Source organism: Ambystoma mexicanum, chromosome 3q, assembly GCF_040938575.1.
Source record: "Ambystoma mexicanum isolate Mex_15411 chromosome 3q, UKY_AmexF1_1, whole genome shotgun sequence".
NCBI lineage: Eukaryota > Metazoa > Chordata > Amphibia > Caudata > Ambystomatidae > Ambystoma > Ambystoma mexicanum.
In genome coordinates this window covers 1,293,125,086-1,293,145,574 of record NC_090926.1, presented here as the reverse complement: position 1 = coordinate 1,293,145,574, position 20,489 = coordinate 1,293,125,086, and the positions used below count along the sequence as shown (strand labels likewise).

The following is a 20,489-nucleotide window of genomic DNA, read 5'->3' as shown; positions in this document are numbered from 1 at the left end:
TACTTGAACCGATTCTTGAGAAAATGAACAAACTATGATTGCCCGTTTAAATTAATGGGAATCTTTTCAAACATAAACAGAGCCTGACTTTCATTCTACAGTTAAGTTTAATTTATCCTCTGAACAGGGCATCTACTTCATTGTTGACTTTTGCCTGGTGTTAATCATCAGCCTTTCTTCTCCCAAGGCTAATGGTTATCTTGTTGCTTGAGAACAGGCCCCAATACAGTTCCTTCTTGGCCACTGCTTGAGTGTTCTGAATAGAAACCTAGCTCTTCTCAGGAAATAAAAACTTAAAGTCATGCCTCTAGAAACAGCCCATATGTCTGTGAAGGTTACATTTCCTTGGGCACATGAGGCATTCTGTTCATTTTTAATATTATTGTGCCTTGCCACTACTGTACATTTTCCCATTTGTTCATTGTTTTTATGCTGCATATGTACTCCATTGTAGGATAGCAATTTCTGTATTTGCAAATTATCACTTCAGGCATCAATTCACCTTGAATGAAAAGTAGGCCTCTTTTTTCTTTTTTAGCTTTGACAATTGCATGCAAGACCCTTTTAATAAGTGTATTTCTCTTTCTTTGAAACAGCATTTTTGGTGTGGCAGCTGAAAATTAAATACTGCCTTTTTGTCAGCTCACAATGTGCTCTTCCCATTCCCTTCTGCACCCTTGTTTCATTTTTCACATATTCCTTGCTTTAACTGAAGAGGAACATACATTTGAATTCACTATGCACATTAGCAGCATTGACATTTTTGATGCTGGCTTTTCAGTCTGCAAGTGCACCTCCCCATGATTAGACGGGATTTCAGCACATTTTAGGTCTAACATGGCCTTTCAGTTCATTTGATCCCGGGGCTGGCTTATAACCACCACAGCGATACCCAATAGATTACAGGCAGGCATTAAACCACACTACTGCAGGCCTGACATTCAAGATGGACTACAGACATGCATTAGGTCACACTACTGCAGATGTGGACATTCAATTGAGTAAAGGCAGGCATTAAAACACACTACTGCAGACCTGACATCCAAGACGGACAACAGGTAGGCATTTGGCACACTAATGCAGGTGGTGACATGTAAAATGGAAGCACAAATAGATACTGGTACTGCATGCACACAAGTAAGTACAACTGCAGGCATGCTCATATTTGAGTGAGAATCTAAGCAAGCAGAAAGCACTTCACACCTGGGTTTGGGCCACAGGAAGAACAGGGGTACAAGATGCAAATAAGCACAGGTGTGACGGAGACACCGGAGGTCACTGCCACCAGGAGAGCAAGTTCAATGAGGGAAGCGGTCACTGAAGCACTGAGGGTGCACTCTATAGGCATTGGCAAGCATGATCAAGCAGAGGAGGGTGCTCAGGACGGAAAGGGAACAAGCAGGCATCACAGTAGGGTGCACAGGCAGAGGCTGAGCAGAGCACAAGAGCGTAAGATGTATAGGATGATAAAGGATAAAGTATTGTGGGTGCACAAAAAAGCCCAGTTCATGGAAGGGGTTTCGATGCAGAGTATAAGCATGGACTTGGTAGAGATAGTTGCTCTGATACTTAAACTCACTACTTATTGCTGCGATAGTACAACGTGTAAACGATGTCGGGGCTTGGCTCGCCCTCAACTGTCCAGGTGCAGTTCATGCCACTGTCCGGCCCAAATCGGAAGCAATACAGACCACCAAGAACCAAACACGAACCTGCAGTGGCAATAGGAAGAAATATTACACCATTAAGGATCCCGACTTCTGGACACGCTGTTTAAATACCTCATCTAAATCTTTGCACACAGCACTTCATAGACTTTGGTTAGAAGTTCCCTTGAAACTGACCAATGACGGACTACCCGTGGGAACAAAGAAAAATGTAAAATTACATTTATTTTAGAGGGGTTTTAGATGACAGCTACATTGAGTTGTTAAAAGCTCAAATGGTTTTGGTTTGGCGCTGTTGCTTCGATAATATTGTGGGTGTGTGTTAAGATGAAATATGATATGTTATGGTATTGTTATTGGTGCCATGTCTATGACATGTGTCATAAGGTATGTTCCATAGATGTTTTTGATGCTAGAGCGATATTTTACTCTGTAATGTGAATAGTTTGAATTAACTAAAACACAGTAATAAATATTATTATCATACAACACAAAGACAGACCCGCATGTACACAGATAGATACATGGATGCAGGCACACAGAGGCACGTACCCAGACAGACAATGGCAGGCAGACACTGACACTATAAGACTAACCCTGGCCTCTCTCTCTGAATCATGCTGTAGCATGGAACCCAGAGCTCCGTGGTAATAAAAAGAACATAGCAAGGGCAACACAAGTGCACTAGGAGTAGTGGGGGAGGAGGGATTGGGAGCTATGTGTTCGTAGTTCTTCAGGAAGGCAGGTTAACACTAAAGTCCTGGCATGGCATGACATGTCTTTACCTGGGTGCTAAGGCATCAGTAGGTTTTTGCACCAGTGTGAAGGCATGTGTTTTTAAACAAGGTAAAAATAATAATGAAAAAAGGGTGAGGGTAGAAAAAGACAAAAGGGGTTACCACAGGTGTTAAGATCCCTCATTTCGTATTTAAAGGCATGGTCTAGTAAAAAATTTTATTGTCCCTACGGGTCGGCCATGTTTTTTTAAGCCTAAGTGGCTCGATTTTAGAAAACTTTCCTATGGACCTTACCCGAGTTTTCATCCATTAAACGCACGCGAAAACAGGCACCAGGGAGCCGCCATTTTGTGATAATCCTATCACTTGCCGCATCGCCCTGGCTGACCTGCTTCTGCGGCACTAAATTAATTCCCCCGCCCCTGAGCCTGTCATCAGCAGACTCGTACCGCCCATTTCCCAACTCAAAGCACGTCTTGTATCAACATTCGCTGCGCTTCCGCTAATGACGTGTCACCATGGAAATGGCAGGACGCCTCTTTCCTCAATAAGTATAAACAGACCGTTTCACAACACACAGCAGCAGATTTTCGATTCCATTCCTCTCTCTGTGTTACTTACAGTATTTTGTGACTCGTTTCTGTGCTCTGGTCAGCTACCTTCGCCGCTTGTAGCCCGTGTGAACACCTGTACCATCTCGGTAAATTATTTTACTTTGTTTACCACACAATGGCTACAATAATGCCCTACATGTACGAGCCCGAGTATACCGAGGAGGAACTACTGGAAAGGGAGGCACGCGAAAACGATGGGGATACGGACAGAAGTTGGCAGGACGAATCAACAGATGAAGAGCCTGGGCCTAGTCGCATGGACGGCGTCTCCACCTGGTGCACATGCATTCGGTGCGAGCTAATGCCAACCGAGGAGGAGAACTGCTGCTGCCGAGAAAACTCGGGATGCCTGACCTACATGTCGGAAGGCGAGCCACGACCGCAATGCATCACCGAGCTGCCAGACTTCAGGGCAGCCTGCCTCACACGGGCCGTGTTGAGAATAATGATGGTGCTTATGCACGAACTTCGCGCAACTGTTCGTCCTCGTAATCCGAGTAACGAGTAAGTATACTCTGCTTGTCATGCCACTCCTATTTCATGTCCTTCTACTATATCCAAAATTACATCTACATATCATTGTAACGCATGTAAGTCGTTCAATAGTGTGCATTGTCTAGATAGCATTTGTCCGTGCAGAATGCCATTAGTTACAAGAATTGTCATGGACAACAAACGTTTATTAAACTTATCTTGGTCATTTAAAAACAGTTTGTTTCACTCCTTTTCACAGGTGGTACAGGCTGGTGGCCTATCGTTCCTTTACATGGTGGCTCCACGGGAGGCTTGGACACCGCGTTCGAAGAGTGATACCCGCCTGTGCCGTTCGTGCCATAAGAGAAACGTTCCCAAGTGACAGCGGTCAGTACAGGGGATTTTCTCTCGCTGTGCTGCAACCTGACCTGCATAATCTTTAAAGTCTTGTATTTTTGTGTCATGAAAATAAGATACAAAATAAAACACCACATATATTTTTTTTTTTTTTTTGATGCTGTAGTTTATTTGAAAACTTTTTCATCATTTGACAACGGTTGTTTCGATTTTTTAAATGAATCAAGTGTGTCTCCATTCAAGGATGGACGTCAGACATCTGTGCTCCGAATGGATGAAGGTCTGGTTGCTGTGAAGCAGGGTGGTCACTATCTATCTAAGCTAACATAACATATTCTTGATAATGCATGCACTAAATAACACTTGTTCAAAGTCTTTCAGTAGGTTATGTCTCTATAAAAGTCACACATATATCTATACTAACAATTACCATTGGATTATACAGGCCTTAGGGTCTTGACCACTATAATACACCAGTTGAAGTTTGGGTCTGTGCTCACAAGAATCTCCGGTATGTGGCATTTGTTATTGATAAGCAACGATAAAGGCCAAGGTGCCAAACTGCATGTACACTTCAAAAGGTATCCCACGCCAAGGGGCCATCGGTCACATGGCCTCCTCAGACCCCGTGTCTCCAGCCAGGCCTCCCCTTGAAGCAGGCCGCCCCCCTACAATCCACATAAGTGTGTCTCCATTCAGAAGTCTTCCTGTGCCTTATCTGCACGCCCCAGGCCCATCCATCCCACCCCCTCTATCAAAGGCGGTTCGCACCCGGGGATGAGCGCTGGCATGGGGGGCTGTCACGGGCGCAAACGGCCAAGGTGCCAAACAGCATGTACACTTCAAAAGGTATCCCACCCCCAGGGGCCATCGCTCACATGGCCTCCTCAGACCCCGTGTCTCCAGCCAGGCCTCCCCTTCAAGCAGGCCACCCCCCTAAGACCACGACATACATACGTCATTCATTCACAAACACACCCCTGTTTCTAATACTTTATAAACCACTTGATATGTCTCATGAGAACATCTTTGTGCTTTGCAAGTCAACTCCTGAACGTCCTACCTGGCAACTACTGAGATCTACGCTAATCTGCTCGTCGTCGTGCTATCCGTGAACTTCTGTGACCGCTTAGAGCAAACCCATCAGTGTGCTACCTGTGGCCACCCACCTATTCTCCTGCAACATACTGCTCTGCTTGCTGAATCCAACTGTTTGTTGGTCAAGGTAAGGCCATGTATCCTAGTCATATTTCGCAGATCTTTACATTTCTATCCATTTGCGAGTAGAGTACACAATAGTGCTATGTTCATTGGTCTCATTGCTATTGACTTGAGTTTCCATTGCTATTCTATCAATAGATCTATTTATTTTCATCTGTGTCTATTGTCATCGAATTGCATCCTTCGGGGGTCCAGTCTATAATGTAAGCATGTTTCCTTCTCGTGCAAGACAGAACATCCAAGGGATGTGTCACATGTTCAGATTTTAGTCACATCATTTATACATTTGTGCAATTTACGCAAATACTAAGCCGGACATAATGAACTGGTATAGTTCCTGCGACCAAAACAAACTTTGCATTGATCATTGTATGATTCATTTACTTTTGCATCAAATCTTTATTCTTGAAGATTGTATAATAATGTCGATATTTACTTTTCAGATTTATCAACAATGCCTGCCTGTTCGATTAGCGGTTGCCCTTCGAAGATCCATGCGAAATCTGAAGGCACTACAATGCATGTATTCCCGAAAACTGTTGATCAAATAAGAGAATGGGTCAGACATTGCGGATATCCACTGGATGAGCTGGAAAGTAGAGTCCAACAAGTCTTACAGGACAAGAGGGGTGATTGATACCGCATCTGCAGCCGGCACTTTTCCTTGGACATGTACACAACATCTTGGGTAACAAAGAAGAATAAACGGTGAACGACACGGAAATTGCTCGAAAACGCTATTCCCACTCTATTCGTCCACATTCCGCCACTGGTGAGTCAAGTGTCCGGATTTAGCTTTAGGCCTTGCTGTAGTGTGTAGGTAGCCGAATGGATTAATTGATATTGTAGGTGTTCTATCCCTTGTAATAATTTCGATATTGATATGAGTGTATAGTTTTTTGAATAATGACATTTATCAATATATTCTTTTTCGATTTCATAACCCACAAACGCAATGAATATATATGGGAACAGGGAACTGTGCTGTATTGAGCATTTTTCAAGTATTCTGTCGCCTTACATGGCAATTTTTAATATTAGCATTTCATTATTAATCATTAATTTACCTTTACAACTTCTTGACTATCCCTTGAATCTGAAGCAAGAACAATCTACATCCTTGACGTGGTCGCAGTTATGAACCACTTCTAGCGCGTATTAGGTAATCCTAATAGGCTAATCCGCTACAGACTTTGTTTTATGCATGACAAGTAATAGTTTTATTCTATCGTGTAATTATTTTAGCGAATGTTTGGTTAGTGCTTTCCAATTGATATACACCTTAGTTGTCGTCCACTGGTGTTTGTTTTCAGTTATAATTAGTGTTATCCATACTAATGCTAGTACTGTCTTTCAGGGAGATGCTGAAGCGTCCGCCACATCTACAACATTTCTAGATGTTCTTCAACAGCAGGAGGTATGGATACTGACAACTCCATCGAGCGTCATCCTCAGAGCTGGAATTCTTGTCGTTTGATTGTTCTACACAATGTGTCATTCGTGGTTAGCCGTTGATATGTACCTGTGCTGTCGACCCCAGGTGTGTGTTATGTTTTCACTATTGTAATCCTCACTAATGCAAGTACTATGTTTCAGGCAGTTGATGGAGCGTCAACCCCTGCACTTGATGCAGAGCCTGACATTCAAGTAATTCCAGGGGAAGTGGAAGTGGGACCATGCGTACACGAATCGGCGCAACAGCTTTCGGAAGTGCGCACTACATTTGCAACATCCATAGATATTCTTCAGCAGCACGAGGAATGGATACCGACAGCTCCATCATGCGTGATCATATAACGTGATTCCATTTGCTATACTTTCTTCCCTATTAACGCAAGTGCTGTGTTTCAGGGAGACGACGAAGCTTCCACTACAATCACAACATCCAATTTAGATGATGCAGATGTAAATAAGCCGGAGAAATAAGTCGATGAAATGTGATCATATTTAGATTTTCCTTGTGTCTTTTAGACAATGCATCATTTGTGGTTATCTCTTCATATGTACCTGTGCGTTCGACCCCAAGTGTGTGTTATGTTTCCAATATTGAAAACAATACTAATGCAAGTGCTGTGTTTCAGGGAGACGACGGAGCTTCCACTACAATCACAACATCCCATTTTGATGATGCAGATGTAAAGGAATCGGAGAAATAAGTCTATGAAATCTGCATACTTATATTTTCCTTCATTGTTTTAGACGATGCATCATTTGTGGTTATCTCTTTATATGTACCTGTGCCGTCGACCCCACGTGTGTGTTGTGTTTCCAATATTGAAAACCATACTAATGCAAGTACTGTGTTTCAGGGAGATGCTGATGCCTCCTCTCCAATACAACCATTCATGGCAGTCCATGCAGAGCCAGAGGTATGGATACTGACAGCTCCATCGAAATAGATCATCACTGGTCGAATACTTGTCGTTTGATTGTTGCACACAATGTTTAAATCGTGTTTGGCTATTGAGATGTACCTGTGTGTTCGTCCTCACGAGTGTTTTATGCTAACAATATTTTGATACATAGTAATGAAAGTACTATGTTTCAGGGAGACAATGGAGCCTCATTCCGTGCGGTCTATGCGGATACAGAAAATATAGTCGTTGCAGCGCAAGAGGAAGGGAGGACATGCGGAAACGAATCGGAGCTACAGCGTTCAGATGTTGAATGTCGAGTCAAAAAAGTAGCAAAGAAAAAAAAACAAAAAAGGTTAGTTACAAACAGTTCATAATTTTAAAAAAAATGTTTGTGCTGGGGACTATTTTATGTTTTTTTCCAGTCAATTGGACTACACTTTATCTTGTGTTTAAACTGAACATCCCTTTTCCAATCTCTCCTCCAGTTACCCGTGGGTGTCAGAACTATACATACACAGACAGTGAAACGAATGAGAGATGTTGCTTGCCAGACCATGTACACTATGGAGGAACTATTAATTGAGGCGAGGCGTGTTCAGGCTCGAGATGCTCATGTCCAATGGCCAGAACATGAATTAACTGTGTTTGGAGAATACAGCAAAGTTGCATTGGACCATTGCTACAGTGCGACTGCACCACCACAAGAAGATGTTATTTAATGTATTGAAGATAGCTCTGAAGTAGTTGCAGATCAATTCACACAATCTACACCCGCCAAAAATTTGCCAACCCAAAAACCTGTCGACATTGTTGTGTTCTCCCATCAATGTTGAAGTAATAGATGTCGAAATGACAGAGAATGAATCAGCCGCAGCATCCATAGACGCATCAGAACTTGATATCAGCGATATTACTTTCCAATGTGTTGAAATCTCCACGTCGTCACAGGCCGAAACAACGTTGACGCAGGATGACAGTCTAATGAAAGAGAGCAAATACATTGTATTCGACAGTTGTTTGATGGAAATTATAAGTATGCTGAAATGTGTGCATTCCGTTAGAGGGAAAGTATGTGGGAGCCATTGATTAATGTGACTCGTCAAATAAAAGGCAGTACCGTCAAAATAAATGCCGCCTGTAGATTAAATCATAGATTCTCATGGTCTGCACAAACGATGCTGGGGAAAATGCCAGCAGGCAATCTACTGTGTGCAGCTGCATCACTTTTTAGTGGCTCCAGTTTTAGAAAGTTAGAGGCTTTCTTTCAGTTTGTGGGACTCCATTTAATTTCTAAATCGCTGTACTACATATACCAACGTGATTATCTGTTTCCGGCCATTAGTGATGCTTGGAAAATTGAACAATTGTCTCTAGCAAGTACATTCGAAGGCAAACGATTCAGGCTAGCCTGCGATGGACAGTGCGACAGCCCTGGATTTTCGGCCAAGTACTGCACCTACCACCTTCAGGACATGGATAGTAAGAAAATTGTGAGTTCGGTGGTCGTGCAGGTAACACAATGTACATCGTCAGTGGCCATGGAGAAACTAGGATTTATATAATCAGTGGAATATCTACAATCAAGGGGAATGCACATCGACCTCATAGCCACGGACAGACACGTTTCAATTGCCAAGACAATGAGAGAGCAGTTCCCACATATTAATCATCAATTTGACGTATGGCATCTTGCTAAATCAATCAGTAAGTAAATCTCGGCTGCAGGAAAAAAAAAAGGTTTTGAAAGTATTTTGCAGTGGTCCCATTCTATCACCAACCATCTTTGGTGGAGCTCAAAAACTTGTGAAGGGTCAGTGGAAATACTACTTGAAAAATGGCGGTCACTGATGCACCACTGTACCAACGTTCACCGCTGGACAGCAAATGAACATTTCCACCAATGTGAACATGGCCCTTTGTCCTCAGAGGAGGCACGGAAGAAGAAGTGGTTGATTCCATCTTCACCGACACAAAAAGCCATTGAGAAGATTGTTTTCGACAAAACTCTATCAAGAGATTTGAGAGGACTGACAGAATTCTGTCACACAGGAGATTTGGAGGTGTTCCACAATATGTGCCTAAAGTACAGGCCAAAGCGCTTGCATTTTAGCTTTCGGGGCATGAAACATCGCACTCTACTAGCGGTCTTGGCCCACTAGGGGTAAAGTAAGGATGCCTCGCTACACTAAGGTGTTTTCAAAACGAAGTAAGCAATGGGTGATCAAACCAGTCTATGATGAAATGCAGTTCGACTTTGTGAAAGGCCTTATTGTTGCTGTGTTAGAGAAGCACAGATATGGAATTTTGGACGTTTCTGTGCAGAGCAGTGATCCATTGCCACCGAACATTGCGATTGTGCCATGCCCACCCGAAGCACAGCTGGTTGTGAAGTACAAATCCCGGTTTAAATAATTGCAATACGATTGTCTTTTTGTAAATAAATGTTATTGTACAGTGTACCTGTAACCCTAACCCCTACCTTCACCATCATGGGTGGCGAACAAGCTGGGTGTCATCTTTGAATTCTCTCTATTCACCTCATATATGTGTATGTATATATTTTTCTCATGTCTCATCTCATGTAAATGTAAATGCTGCGCAGTGTTGCGCACTGTTAACGGAGGGGAGGCTTGCGTATTGCAAATAATAAAACAAACAAACAAACAATAAATCTCACTTTCAACTCAACTCCTGTGGTACTTTATACTTTCCCTGACCTTCCGCCAAAAATTAAATGTCTCCATTTGGGCTGCAAAGCGCGCAGACAACGGGGACAAAATTCGGGGACTTAGAACGCGCCAAGCGGGCCGTGGCATTTGGGAGAGAAGCCAGTTCGCATTTACACATTGAGGCGCACTACATAGAGGGATTCTAAACTTCAAGTTCTCACAGATGCCTTTACTACGTGATGTTGCAAATAAAGAATGCGAAGGACAGCGCCCAGATGAGGCCCACAAGTCACACTGGAAGTATAAGGTTCTATTGTTTTTTGACCTTGAGACAGGGACCATGCCGAAAGAACTACATTTGAAGGGGGTGCGCAATAACGTAAGAGACGATAAGGCAGAAAATTCAGAAACTAGACCGAGTTTCATTTTAGTTCAGTATACGAAAAATCGTTGTCAAGAGCACGGTCCGTTTTACAGACTGCGACACAATGGAAATTTCAAATATAATGTGAGTAAATCTTTACACGCTTCTATACCCGAATGAAGATTTAATGAATGGATGCATGAATAAATGAATGAATGAATGAATGAATGAATGAATGAAGAGCTAGGAAAAGCAAGGAAAACGTGTTCGTAGTGGGCACATGGGCATGCAGGTCCACTGGTCTCACCGATCTCGGTCCTTGGCCCAGCCACTTTTCCCTGCACTGCCTACCTGCACTACGGGACTGTCTCTGTATCCTTCAGCCCCATATCCCGGCATTTACCTTGCACTTGCCACCAGCTGGCCCTATTATTTATCTTGTATTCGACTAACCATGTACAGCACTTTTACCCCCCCTACCCCCTTCCCCATGCGCGATCAGAAAGACACCTGGCCTAGTAGGATCGTTGTCTGTCTGCCCTTGTTCCCCACCTGCCTCGTCGCGCCTTGAAACACTTGAGTATAGGCGCGTTACAAATGCCATATCATATATCATATCATTCCTCACGCATGTAGACTAACTGTTGTTTATCATTGTGTGTTGGCCTCGATTTATTTAGTTACTTTTCGCATTGATTTTAGAGCCGAACATACTCCATTGAACTATCCTTGCAAGCAAATAGTTTCTGATCGGCTGTAATAAATAAAATGAGTAATATTAATGAAGATCGGCTGGCGAGACTAATTATAATTTTTTTGTTTTCATAACAGGTATTTGCTCCCCTTCTCCTACTGCCATCGGTTTGAGACACCAGCAGACAGTTTCTTTGTGAGACACCTGCAGCTTCGTGTGAACAACTGGAGCACACTGACAATTTTATGGGACGATCGCCAAGGGCCCACATGCCCTTACGCTGTACTAGTGGCTAGAAGCAACATATCAACCTTTACGATGGACTAGTGCCTAGTTGATGGAACAGCCTTGCGGTTCACCGTGCTTCCAAAGTGCTTCTTTTAACGAAAAGCAACACCCTGTGTACCATTGCGGATACAGATAAAAGAAAATAAATGGCTTTCGGAGTTCATATGGTAATTGCTGAATATTCTCTAAACATTTATTGCCAAATAAATGTACTTTACCAAATGTACTGTGTTGCTGTTTGATTTTAAAGTACAGTTTCATATTACGAATTGTGGCGCGCGGTGTTGTGAGATGGTCTGTGTTGGTTTCCGGGTTCTGTGTGAAGTCGCGTAGAAGACGACTGGGCGCGTTTGCCTACGCAGCACAGTAACGTCACGGAGAGAGGCGAGGAATATGAATGTTTTGATAATGTCAGGCTCAGGGGCGGGGGAATTGATTTAGTGCCGCAAAAGCAGGTCAGCCAGAGCGATGCGGCAAGTGATAGGATTATCACAAAATGGCGGCTCCCTGGTGCCTGTTTTCGCGTGCGTTTAATGGACGAAAACTCAGGTAAGGTCCATAGGAAAGTTTTCTAAAATCGAGCCACTTAGGCTTAAAAAAACATGGCCGACCCGTAGGGACAATAAAATTGTTTACTAGACCATGCCTTTAAATAACAACACCTCTTCAGAAACAATGTCTTTAACCCGATGCACACATGGAACCAGGCTGAATCTGGCTGTTTGTGGCATGCACAATACTAGACCATTGAAGGAACAAGCCTTCAACCCCCTATCAGGAGACACTCACAGTGATCCCTCTGCTCGCCCCCTCTGGGCTGGGGAGATGCCAAGGGTACACTCTTTAAGCCAGACAAGGCCTTCCACCACAGTATCAGCAGCAGCAGGGAGGTGCTGCTCTAGGAGGATGGGCCAGAAACTACTGTGTCAGTTCCTATAAAATAGCAAAAGTAAGGCTTATTAACTTGCGAAAATATGGGAGCCCTCTACTGAGAACGAACATGGTCAAATAAGTTCAATAGGGTCGTTCCCACTGATGAGGGTCTACAACCACATTTTAGCCCCCTGTACCTTTCCAGCCATAGAATGGTGCTTTACATACCAGGTGATACAGTATCTATCCATGTCCATAATGGGCACTGCAATTAGTCCAAGGTTAGAGTTGGCCTCAAAGACTGAACCTCAGCCTCCAGTCTGGAGCGAGTCTTAAACCCCACTTAGATGAGAGGCGGGGTGGGGGGGGGCAACATGCCTCACCCATGATCCGGACCACAGCCATGGATCGCTGCGACACAAGGGTAGAAAAGCCAGCTGCCCAGCCTGTCAGTGAACACCGACTGCAGGACAGAAAATCACTTTGTTCTCTGCAGATAGGAAGATGGCATTTAGTCATTGTCCCAGCTGGGCCAGACAGGGAAGCTGACCATCATTTTTAATTGAATTATTTATGAAAGCACTATACGCCAAAGATACACAGTACAAATCAAATGGAATCAGCAAGTGGAAGCAAAAAGAACAAATACATTGCAAAAAACTAGGGGGTGGGGGGTCCTGGGAGTCCCTCTGCCCAACATTAGTCCCGGTTACGAGACCATTATCCAGAGTCTTTAGCTCACCATCTTCCACAGAGGAGAACTATCCAAAACATATCAGTCTTTGTCCTGCCCTGGGGCAGTCTAGCACCGAAATGCTAGGCAATTCTCCTCTGAACAAGAGTACCAACAGCAACCCCAGGCACGTGTTTCAGTCTGGCTGGACCTCATCAGTAGGTTGTAGCTGTGCCTCTCTAAGAATAGTGAGCAAGGGGTCCATGTCTGGATTCCCCTAGTAACTTAAGGTGAGACCCAAAGTTACTTGAAATATGCAAAAAACAAGGGGAAGCCCCTTTGCCGGACATTAGTCCCAGTTACAAGAGCCTTACCCAGAGTCTTTAACTCACCATCTTCCACAGAGGAGAAATATCCAGGACCCACCGCCCCCTTGTTTTCTGCATAATTTAAGTAACTTTGGGTCTCACTATAAGTTACTAGGGGAATCCAGACATGGACCCCTTGATCACTAATCTTAGAGGGGCACAGCTCCACCCTACTGATGAGGTTCAAGCAGACTGAAACACGTGTCTGGGGTTGCTGTTGGTACTCTTGTTCAGAGGATAATTACGCAGCATTTTGGTGCTGGACTGCCCCAGGGCAGGACAAAGACTGATATGTTTTGGACATATCTCATCTGTGAAAGTTAGTGAGCTAAAGAATATTTGTAAGGCTTTCAGAACCGGGGCTAAATGTCCGGCAGAGGGATTCCCAGGACCCCCCCACACCCCCTGTTTTTTGCAGAAGCAAGAAACATTAGCAGTTCAAATCAAGGAGGTGAGGAAATGGGTCTTGAGCTGTGAATGAAAGAGGGGAGGAGAGGGAACGAAGAGGAAGAGCGTTCTAAGGGCTAGAAGAGAAAAAGACAGATAACTAGATTTAGCAAAGGGAGGACGGGGAACGCTAAGTAGGAAGAGGGATTTAGAACGAAAGGAATGGGGAGGGGCATAGAAGGAAATATTGGAGGATAGATATGGAGGGGCAAGACCATTGAGACATTTAACAAACAAAGAAAATTGAAAAGCAGACGAGATTCAAAGGGAAGCCACTGCAAGGAGACTATAGCAGAATACATGGAGTCACGAGAAGATCGAAAGAAGAGGAGGCGAATAGATGAATTATAGATAGAACCAAGAGGAGCAAGATGGGTAGCAGGAAGCCAAACGAGGAGAGAGGAACAGTAACAGACAAGAAAAAATCTAAGAGGAGACCAGAATTTTAGATGCATTACAAGAAAGAAAAGGTCTAGCCTTACAAATGTTATAGAGGTGAAAGCGAGAGGAGCAGGCAACAGCAGAGATGTGGGAGGAGAACGAAAAGGAAGAGTCCAGAATAACACCAAGATTTTTGGCGGTTGAGGAAATGGGAAGAGAAGAAGGAGGAAAGAAATAGAGGGGGGAGCATGCGCAGTGGAAGAGTAGAGGCAAGAAAGAAAAGAACTTCAGTATTGAAGGGATTTCGATGGAGAAAGTGAGCCGTCATCTAAGACTGAATAGCGTGAAGGCAGGAGCAAATAGTCAAATGAATAGAAGTGGAGAATGAAGAAAAAGAAAGGAAGAGCTGGGTAAAGTCAGCGTAAAGTAATGAAAAAGCCAAAAAGAAGAAATAAGAGAGGCAAGAGGAGCGGTGTATAAAGAAAAGGGGAGGAGACAGAGGACAGAGCCCAGACGGACACCGTAGTGAAGAGGGAAATTGAGAGGGATTGAGCCAGCCCATGACACTGAATAAGTGCAGTTATTAAGATAGGATTCAGCCAGTTTAGAACAGAACCACGGAAATCGAGACGAGAAAAGGAGCGGAGAAGAAGAGTGTGGTCGACAGTGTCAAAAGTTGCTGGCAAGTCGAGCAGGACCAGTAGAGAGGACTGCCTAGAGTGACGAGTGTCGAAAAGTGAATCACATACATAAAGAGCAGTGAAAAGGGCGAAACCAGATTGGTAAAGTTGAAGGAGATGGGCAGTGGTGATGTGAAAAGAGACTTGGGAATGGATGATGCACTCCAATAGGTTGGAAAGAAAAGGCAAGTGCGAGATAGGGCTGTAGTCGGAAGGGAGAGATCTAACCAAGGAAGGCTTCTTGAGAATTGGAAGAATAGTAGGAATGTAAAAGAGGAAGGAAAAACAGAGGATTGAAGGGAAAGATTAAAGAAGGAAGCCAAATAAGGAGAGAGTGAAGTATATACCATGGGAATGAGGGAGGAAGGAAGAGAACCAGAGGGGAGAAAAAGCGAGGTACTGAACGGGGAGAGACACTGTGGCAGCAGAGGACCTCACAGGAAAGCTGTAAGCTCGAACCAGTGAGTGTACCTAGAAGGGGGAGCACCAGGCTGGCAGATGAATATGCGATGCAAGCAATGAACATTGATTTGAATACCGAACAAAGTGATAGCAAATATAAGTACTTTTGAATACTGAATGAAGTGAAAGCAAGTTTTAAGCACTCTTGAAGATTCAGCAGAGTGAAAGAACGTTTGTGAATCTGCCTGATACAATGAACTGCCTTATATGAAAAAAGGAGCATTGGCAAGAGCCGGGAGAATGCAGGGAACTGTAGGTCATGAGGAAACATGCATTGGCAAGAGCCAGGAGAATGCAAGGAACTGTAGGTCATGAGGAAACACGTATTGGCAAGAGCCAGGAGAATGCAAGGAACTGTAGGTCATGAGGAAACGCGTATTGGCCAGGAGAATGCAAGAAAGTGTAACAAATGCATAGTGGCCAAACAAGCCACGGTACAGTGTCAAATCAAGCAGCACTGTCACGTGGAAGCAGTGGCATAGTGTTGATGGCAAAGCAGCCAAGACGGGGTGTTGGTTGCATGCCCTGTAATTGTGAAGACTTGCTGCTTGCGTGGAGTAAGTATACCTCCGTCCCTAAGCAACTAACAGCGATATACACAATGGTCTTCGCTGTTTGGAGATTAGGGCCACAGGAGGCAGGAACAGGAACCCGGGCCCTCCAAGTGGCTGCTGTAAGGGAATGCACAGGTTAAGTGAACAGCAGGGTAGAAATTACAGTAACGAGTATTAGGTAAGAAGCAGACAGCACCTACCAGGATGTATTGTGCAGGAGCGGTAAAAAGGGGGGGAGGAATGGGGTAGAGTTTTCAGGCGTAGACCTGTTCCCGCAGCAATCCCAGAGCATGAGACAAGGTCAACCCGAAAAGTTTACAGTCCCTGGGGTCACTGGAAGCACCTGTAGAAGCAAAGTAAAGTCCAGGCGAGAGACTAGTTGTTTCTCCAAAAGTCAGGAAGAACCAAACGCGTGGTTTGATTCGGAGTCTGTGCCACCAAATTGAAAGGAAAGTCCAAGCTCATTCCGGATATCCAGTTCGTAGTCTATCACCAAAAGAAGGCTGTAGTTCGTTATGAAGTACCGGCGGGGAAAAAAGGAATCCAATTACGAGGTCCGGGGTCGAGAGGTTAGCAATAATCCGAGGTTCCAGGCAACGAAACGCCAAACTGCTGCGGCAAACAGCTGAGAAGCACTGTGTGACGGAGGAATCGTAGCTTTATGTTTGTTTCCATGGACACCCGGATCACGTGATCACGATCGTGCACGTCACGTGTCAGGATGTTTAGAAACGCTGTGAGGACATGTTACAGTGGTAGCCATGTCACGTGAGCGCTGTGAATGTTGTTTCCTTCTCCTCCAAGATCGCAAATACCACGAAGTACGCTGTTTCATATGCCCACACAAGCGCCAAGGTAAAAGCCATTTACTGTACATAGATGATCTCTTTTTCAGGCGGTGCTGTAGGAGAACAGTCCGTCTACTCCTGAAGGGGATGTGTGACATATTGGATCTATCAGTATGAGGGGACGTGCATGACAGTAATGGATGGACCGTGTGGTCCGACAACTGCGCCTAGACCGAGGCTACCCCTGTATGGAAAAGCCACTGAAAGCACCCAAACAGATGAACTGCCACTGCTAACGTGAACTGCCACTGCTAATGTGAACTGCCACTGCTAATGTGAACTGAACTGCTAATGTGAACTGAACTGATAATGTGAACTAGTGAGAAATAACCATATCATAAGCTGGGAAGTGTCCCAAGGAATTGGGGAAGGAAGCCCCTGTGACTTAAAAACTATTTTGAACTTGGGGAAGGGGAAAGCTGATTACAAGCCAAGAGTTGGAAGAAGCTCTGAACTTTACTTTGAACACTTTTTTTAAATTTATTTATTTATTTTAATTTTTTTATTTACTTGTGCATAATCAAAAGAAAATGATTTTTACAAGAGGATGGCAATTTAGAATCGAACAAAGCTTGTTTCGCCTGCTATCACTCCAGGTCAAGATCGTTTACAATCCTAAGGTGGAGTCAGGGCCAAAACGGCGTGGAGGGTAACTCGTGATCGACCAGTAGGGAAGAAGGGTAGTTTGGGTAGACCCCGTTTCCGTAGAGAGTCACAAGCTGACAGGAGGGGACCTCAAGTGGATCAGGCCTATCAAGAGTCGTGCTGATCAAGTGAGGGTTGCAGTCGCACGTTCGCGATTTTGGCAAAGGCCTCCTCGATTATTTTAGCCGTGGCAACCGCCCAGCGGGGTTTTTCCCCAGAAATCAAGCGGCACCACCATGTGTTTTTTTCGATCAGGATGGAATCGTGCCATAATGGGGTTAGAAAATCTGAGCGTGCTTGCTCCAGCGAAGGGCAATTTAGCAGCAGGTGGCGAATTGTCTCGATGGAATCCGGGGCATTGCATAGCCTGCAGGTGGTAATGGTGGATACAGATCTTATCCCTAGAATTTCCCTCGTGTGGAGCAGATTGAATCGAGCTCATAAGAATGTCGATCGCAGTTTTTTGTCCGGGAATTTTAGACAGTACCCCATGGGGGATTTCAGCTTGTTGTACGTGGGAGGGAGGTGTTTTAAGAATTTAATTGCAGCAGCTTTGTCGATGGTGTTGATCCAGTCTTGGATCTTCAGTTTTTCGTTGACTCTTTCGGGATTCGTAATCAAATCGGATTTGGAACATACCAGTTCATCCAGTATGGATTCTTGGCGGCGCATCCAGAGAAGGACAGCTTTGCAGGTCGTAGTGGCCAACTCCTGCCCGATGATGTTGCAGATCGGGAGGCCATCTTTGATTAGGGTCTTCCTGAACAGAGCGAGAGAGGCCATACTAACAGTGGCACTTAACGAGAGCAGCCCTAGCTCTCTTCTAACCGCTTCGATGGGAATGGCGTTAGGTAGGCCAAGGAGAGTTTTCCAGATGTACCCCTCTAACGTTCTCCAGAGGTGCGTTGGAATGGTGAACATGGCGTCCATGCCATAAGTTATGGCTGGGACCATTTTTCCGTTGTAGAAGTTGATAGCCGGGGATAACGAAAATTTGCCTTCCTGTCAATCGCTTTGAGTTGTGAGGTCAACAGTTTGGTTTTCGACCAGAGATGGGCTTGCATTTTCAACTTTTATTTTTGATGCCAACATCTGCACACATGGTATATGGTTAGACGTGAGTGCAGGTATAGGTTTGGACACAGAGACATTTGCTTTGGACTGCCTGACACAGACTATCCTTATTTTCTTTAGGCGGGGAAATCCCACCTTAGCATAGGGCAAGTTAGGCCTAACTCCATCTGGTATTTTGAGTTAATAAAACTTTGTGGACAAAACGTGAACCTGTTGTCTGTGTCTGCTTCAAGATGCCTTCACAAGTAGGAGGCAAAGTCAGAAAGAGGTGAGTTACGAGAGGGATCAGGAGAGAGAATGGGTTTCAAGATTTGGAAGAGACAACGAGGATAAGAGAAGAGAGGCCATAAATCAGTGAATAAACATTGTTTAGCCAGTAAAAGGGCAGTGTCGAAGTCGAAGAGAAGATTAAGGTGATCAGAAGGTGATTGGGACTTGCGCCATCCATGTTTGGCCCGGCGCAAGAAATGCCAAGAATAACAAAGAGCCAAGGCTGGGGTAGCTTGTCGGAAGGTGAGAAAGAGGAAGGCTAGAGAGAATCAAGAGTCGTAAGATGAGCGAAGAGAAGCGAAAGAATCAACAGAGAACGAGGAACGCGAGACAGAAGAGAAGAGGTGACTGAGGAAATGAATAAGGATATATCAAAGGACCGAAGGTCACATCAATAGAAAGCAGAGAAGGGAGAAGAGGAAGGAATAAGTGAAAAGGTAAGGAGGGAATGATCAGAAGAGTAGAAAGGAAGGGCCAAGACTGGATTAAGAGATCGAGAGAAAGAAGAGATCAGATCTTTTTTTAACCTTGCCAAGGCTTGCATAGGACCTCAGAAAATCTGGAGCAGGCAGCAATAAAATCTCCCTCCATTTCAGGAGATTATAACTTGAATTTTGATTACTACACTGGTTGGATTACTAAACATATCTCAAGGCATATGGGGACGTCTTCCACTATCTGCATGGCGCCATTCTGTTTCACAATTGTCGCTGCAACACCATTATATTAGCACATTGTTTTTTAATGCAAAAAACAATGGCTCTTGCAGCAATGATACCTTTTTTATACCTTTATGAAGCTAACTCCATATTTGTGTCTGCTAGCTTCAAAGAGAACATGGGTGTGTCAATATCTAAAACACAGAAAGATCCCCCTTCCCAACACACAAGGACAACTCCCACATACTCACCGAGAACAATGATTCACCGGCTAGATTGGAACACACGCAAACTCTGTGACCCTAGACATTGAACACGAACAAGCAGATTGTGAAAAGTATTGCTGGGAATCTCTGTGCACTGAAATTCCAACAGGAGTAAAGCAGAAGAGAAAGACACTGGGACAGACACCCTCCTCGCCAGGCTGTCGAGAGAGGGCAGAACATGCACCAGAATAAATAGCAGGTGGACTCTAAACAGGAAGGCGGCCCCCACCGAGAAGCTTCCTGTCACCAGTGAGTGAGCTATGAGAGTGGGGAGAGGAAATGGGGGCGAGACGGCGAGAGAGGAAAAGAAACACAGATCAAGAAACGAGGGCAAAGTTAGAAGGGAGTAAAGAGTGAGATAGATGAAGGCAAAGTGATAATACCTGAAGAGCTGAAAAGCAAGCCATAACCATATACTATCACAGTGAAGGGCAGCATCATGCTCAAGGGAAGGCGACAGCCAGCCAACTCGCTTCTGCTTTGTTTTGGTCCCAGGAGCTTACCTCTCAGAGAGTAGAGCGTGAGGAACAGCAGCAGGAGACAGGAGAGATGGCTTCTCCCCACTGCAAGGGCAAACGTCTTTCTCTGCAACCTCATCACCAGAGTCTGGAAGAGATGATTTAGCAAATATCAAGTTGTGGGACCTCCGTACAAGGCAAAGTGACTTCAAACAACAAGAGAGACCTGAGAGAAGGACTAATTCCCAGCCTGGCAACTCCACCCTCCATCCACCAACCCCAAAAGCTTCAGCCTACCTGGAACCATCCGTCTCTGGAGGAAACACAATATCTAATCAACTAAACACTATGTACAACAGCACCTGACCTGCAAGAAACAAACCCAGACA

At 44.5% G+C, this 20,489-nt stretch overlaps 1 protein-coding gene across 5 annotated transcripts in view; it reads right to left on the bottom strand.

Annotated features, from left to right (window-relative positions):
• The window catches only part of IL27RA (interleukin 27 receptor subunit alpha), a 420,655-nt gene that overhangs the window by 265,251 nt on the left and 134,915 nt on the right, over positions 1-20,489 (bottom strand). For 3 of the 5 annotated variants that reach the window (XM_069604392.1, XM_069604388.1, XM_069604389.1), the window contains exons 3-4: positions 20,146-20,248; positions 1,580-1,712 (exon numbers count right to left, since the gene is read on the bottom strand). In XM_069604392.1, the coding sequence (XP_069460493.1) occupies positions 1,580-1,712; positions 20,146-20,248 (236 nt within the window). Of the gene's footprint in view, positions 1-1,579; positions 1,713-19,627; positions 19,679-20,145; positions 20,249-20,489 lie in introns of all 5 variants that reach the window. The other 2 variants (XM_069604390.1, XM_069604391.1) reach the window with 2 other exon arrangements.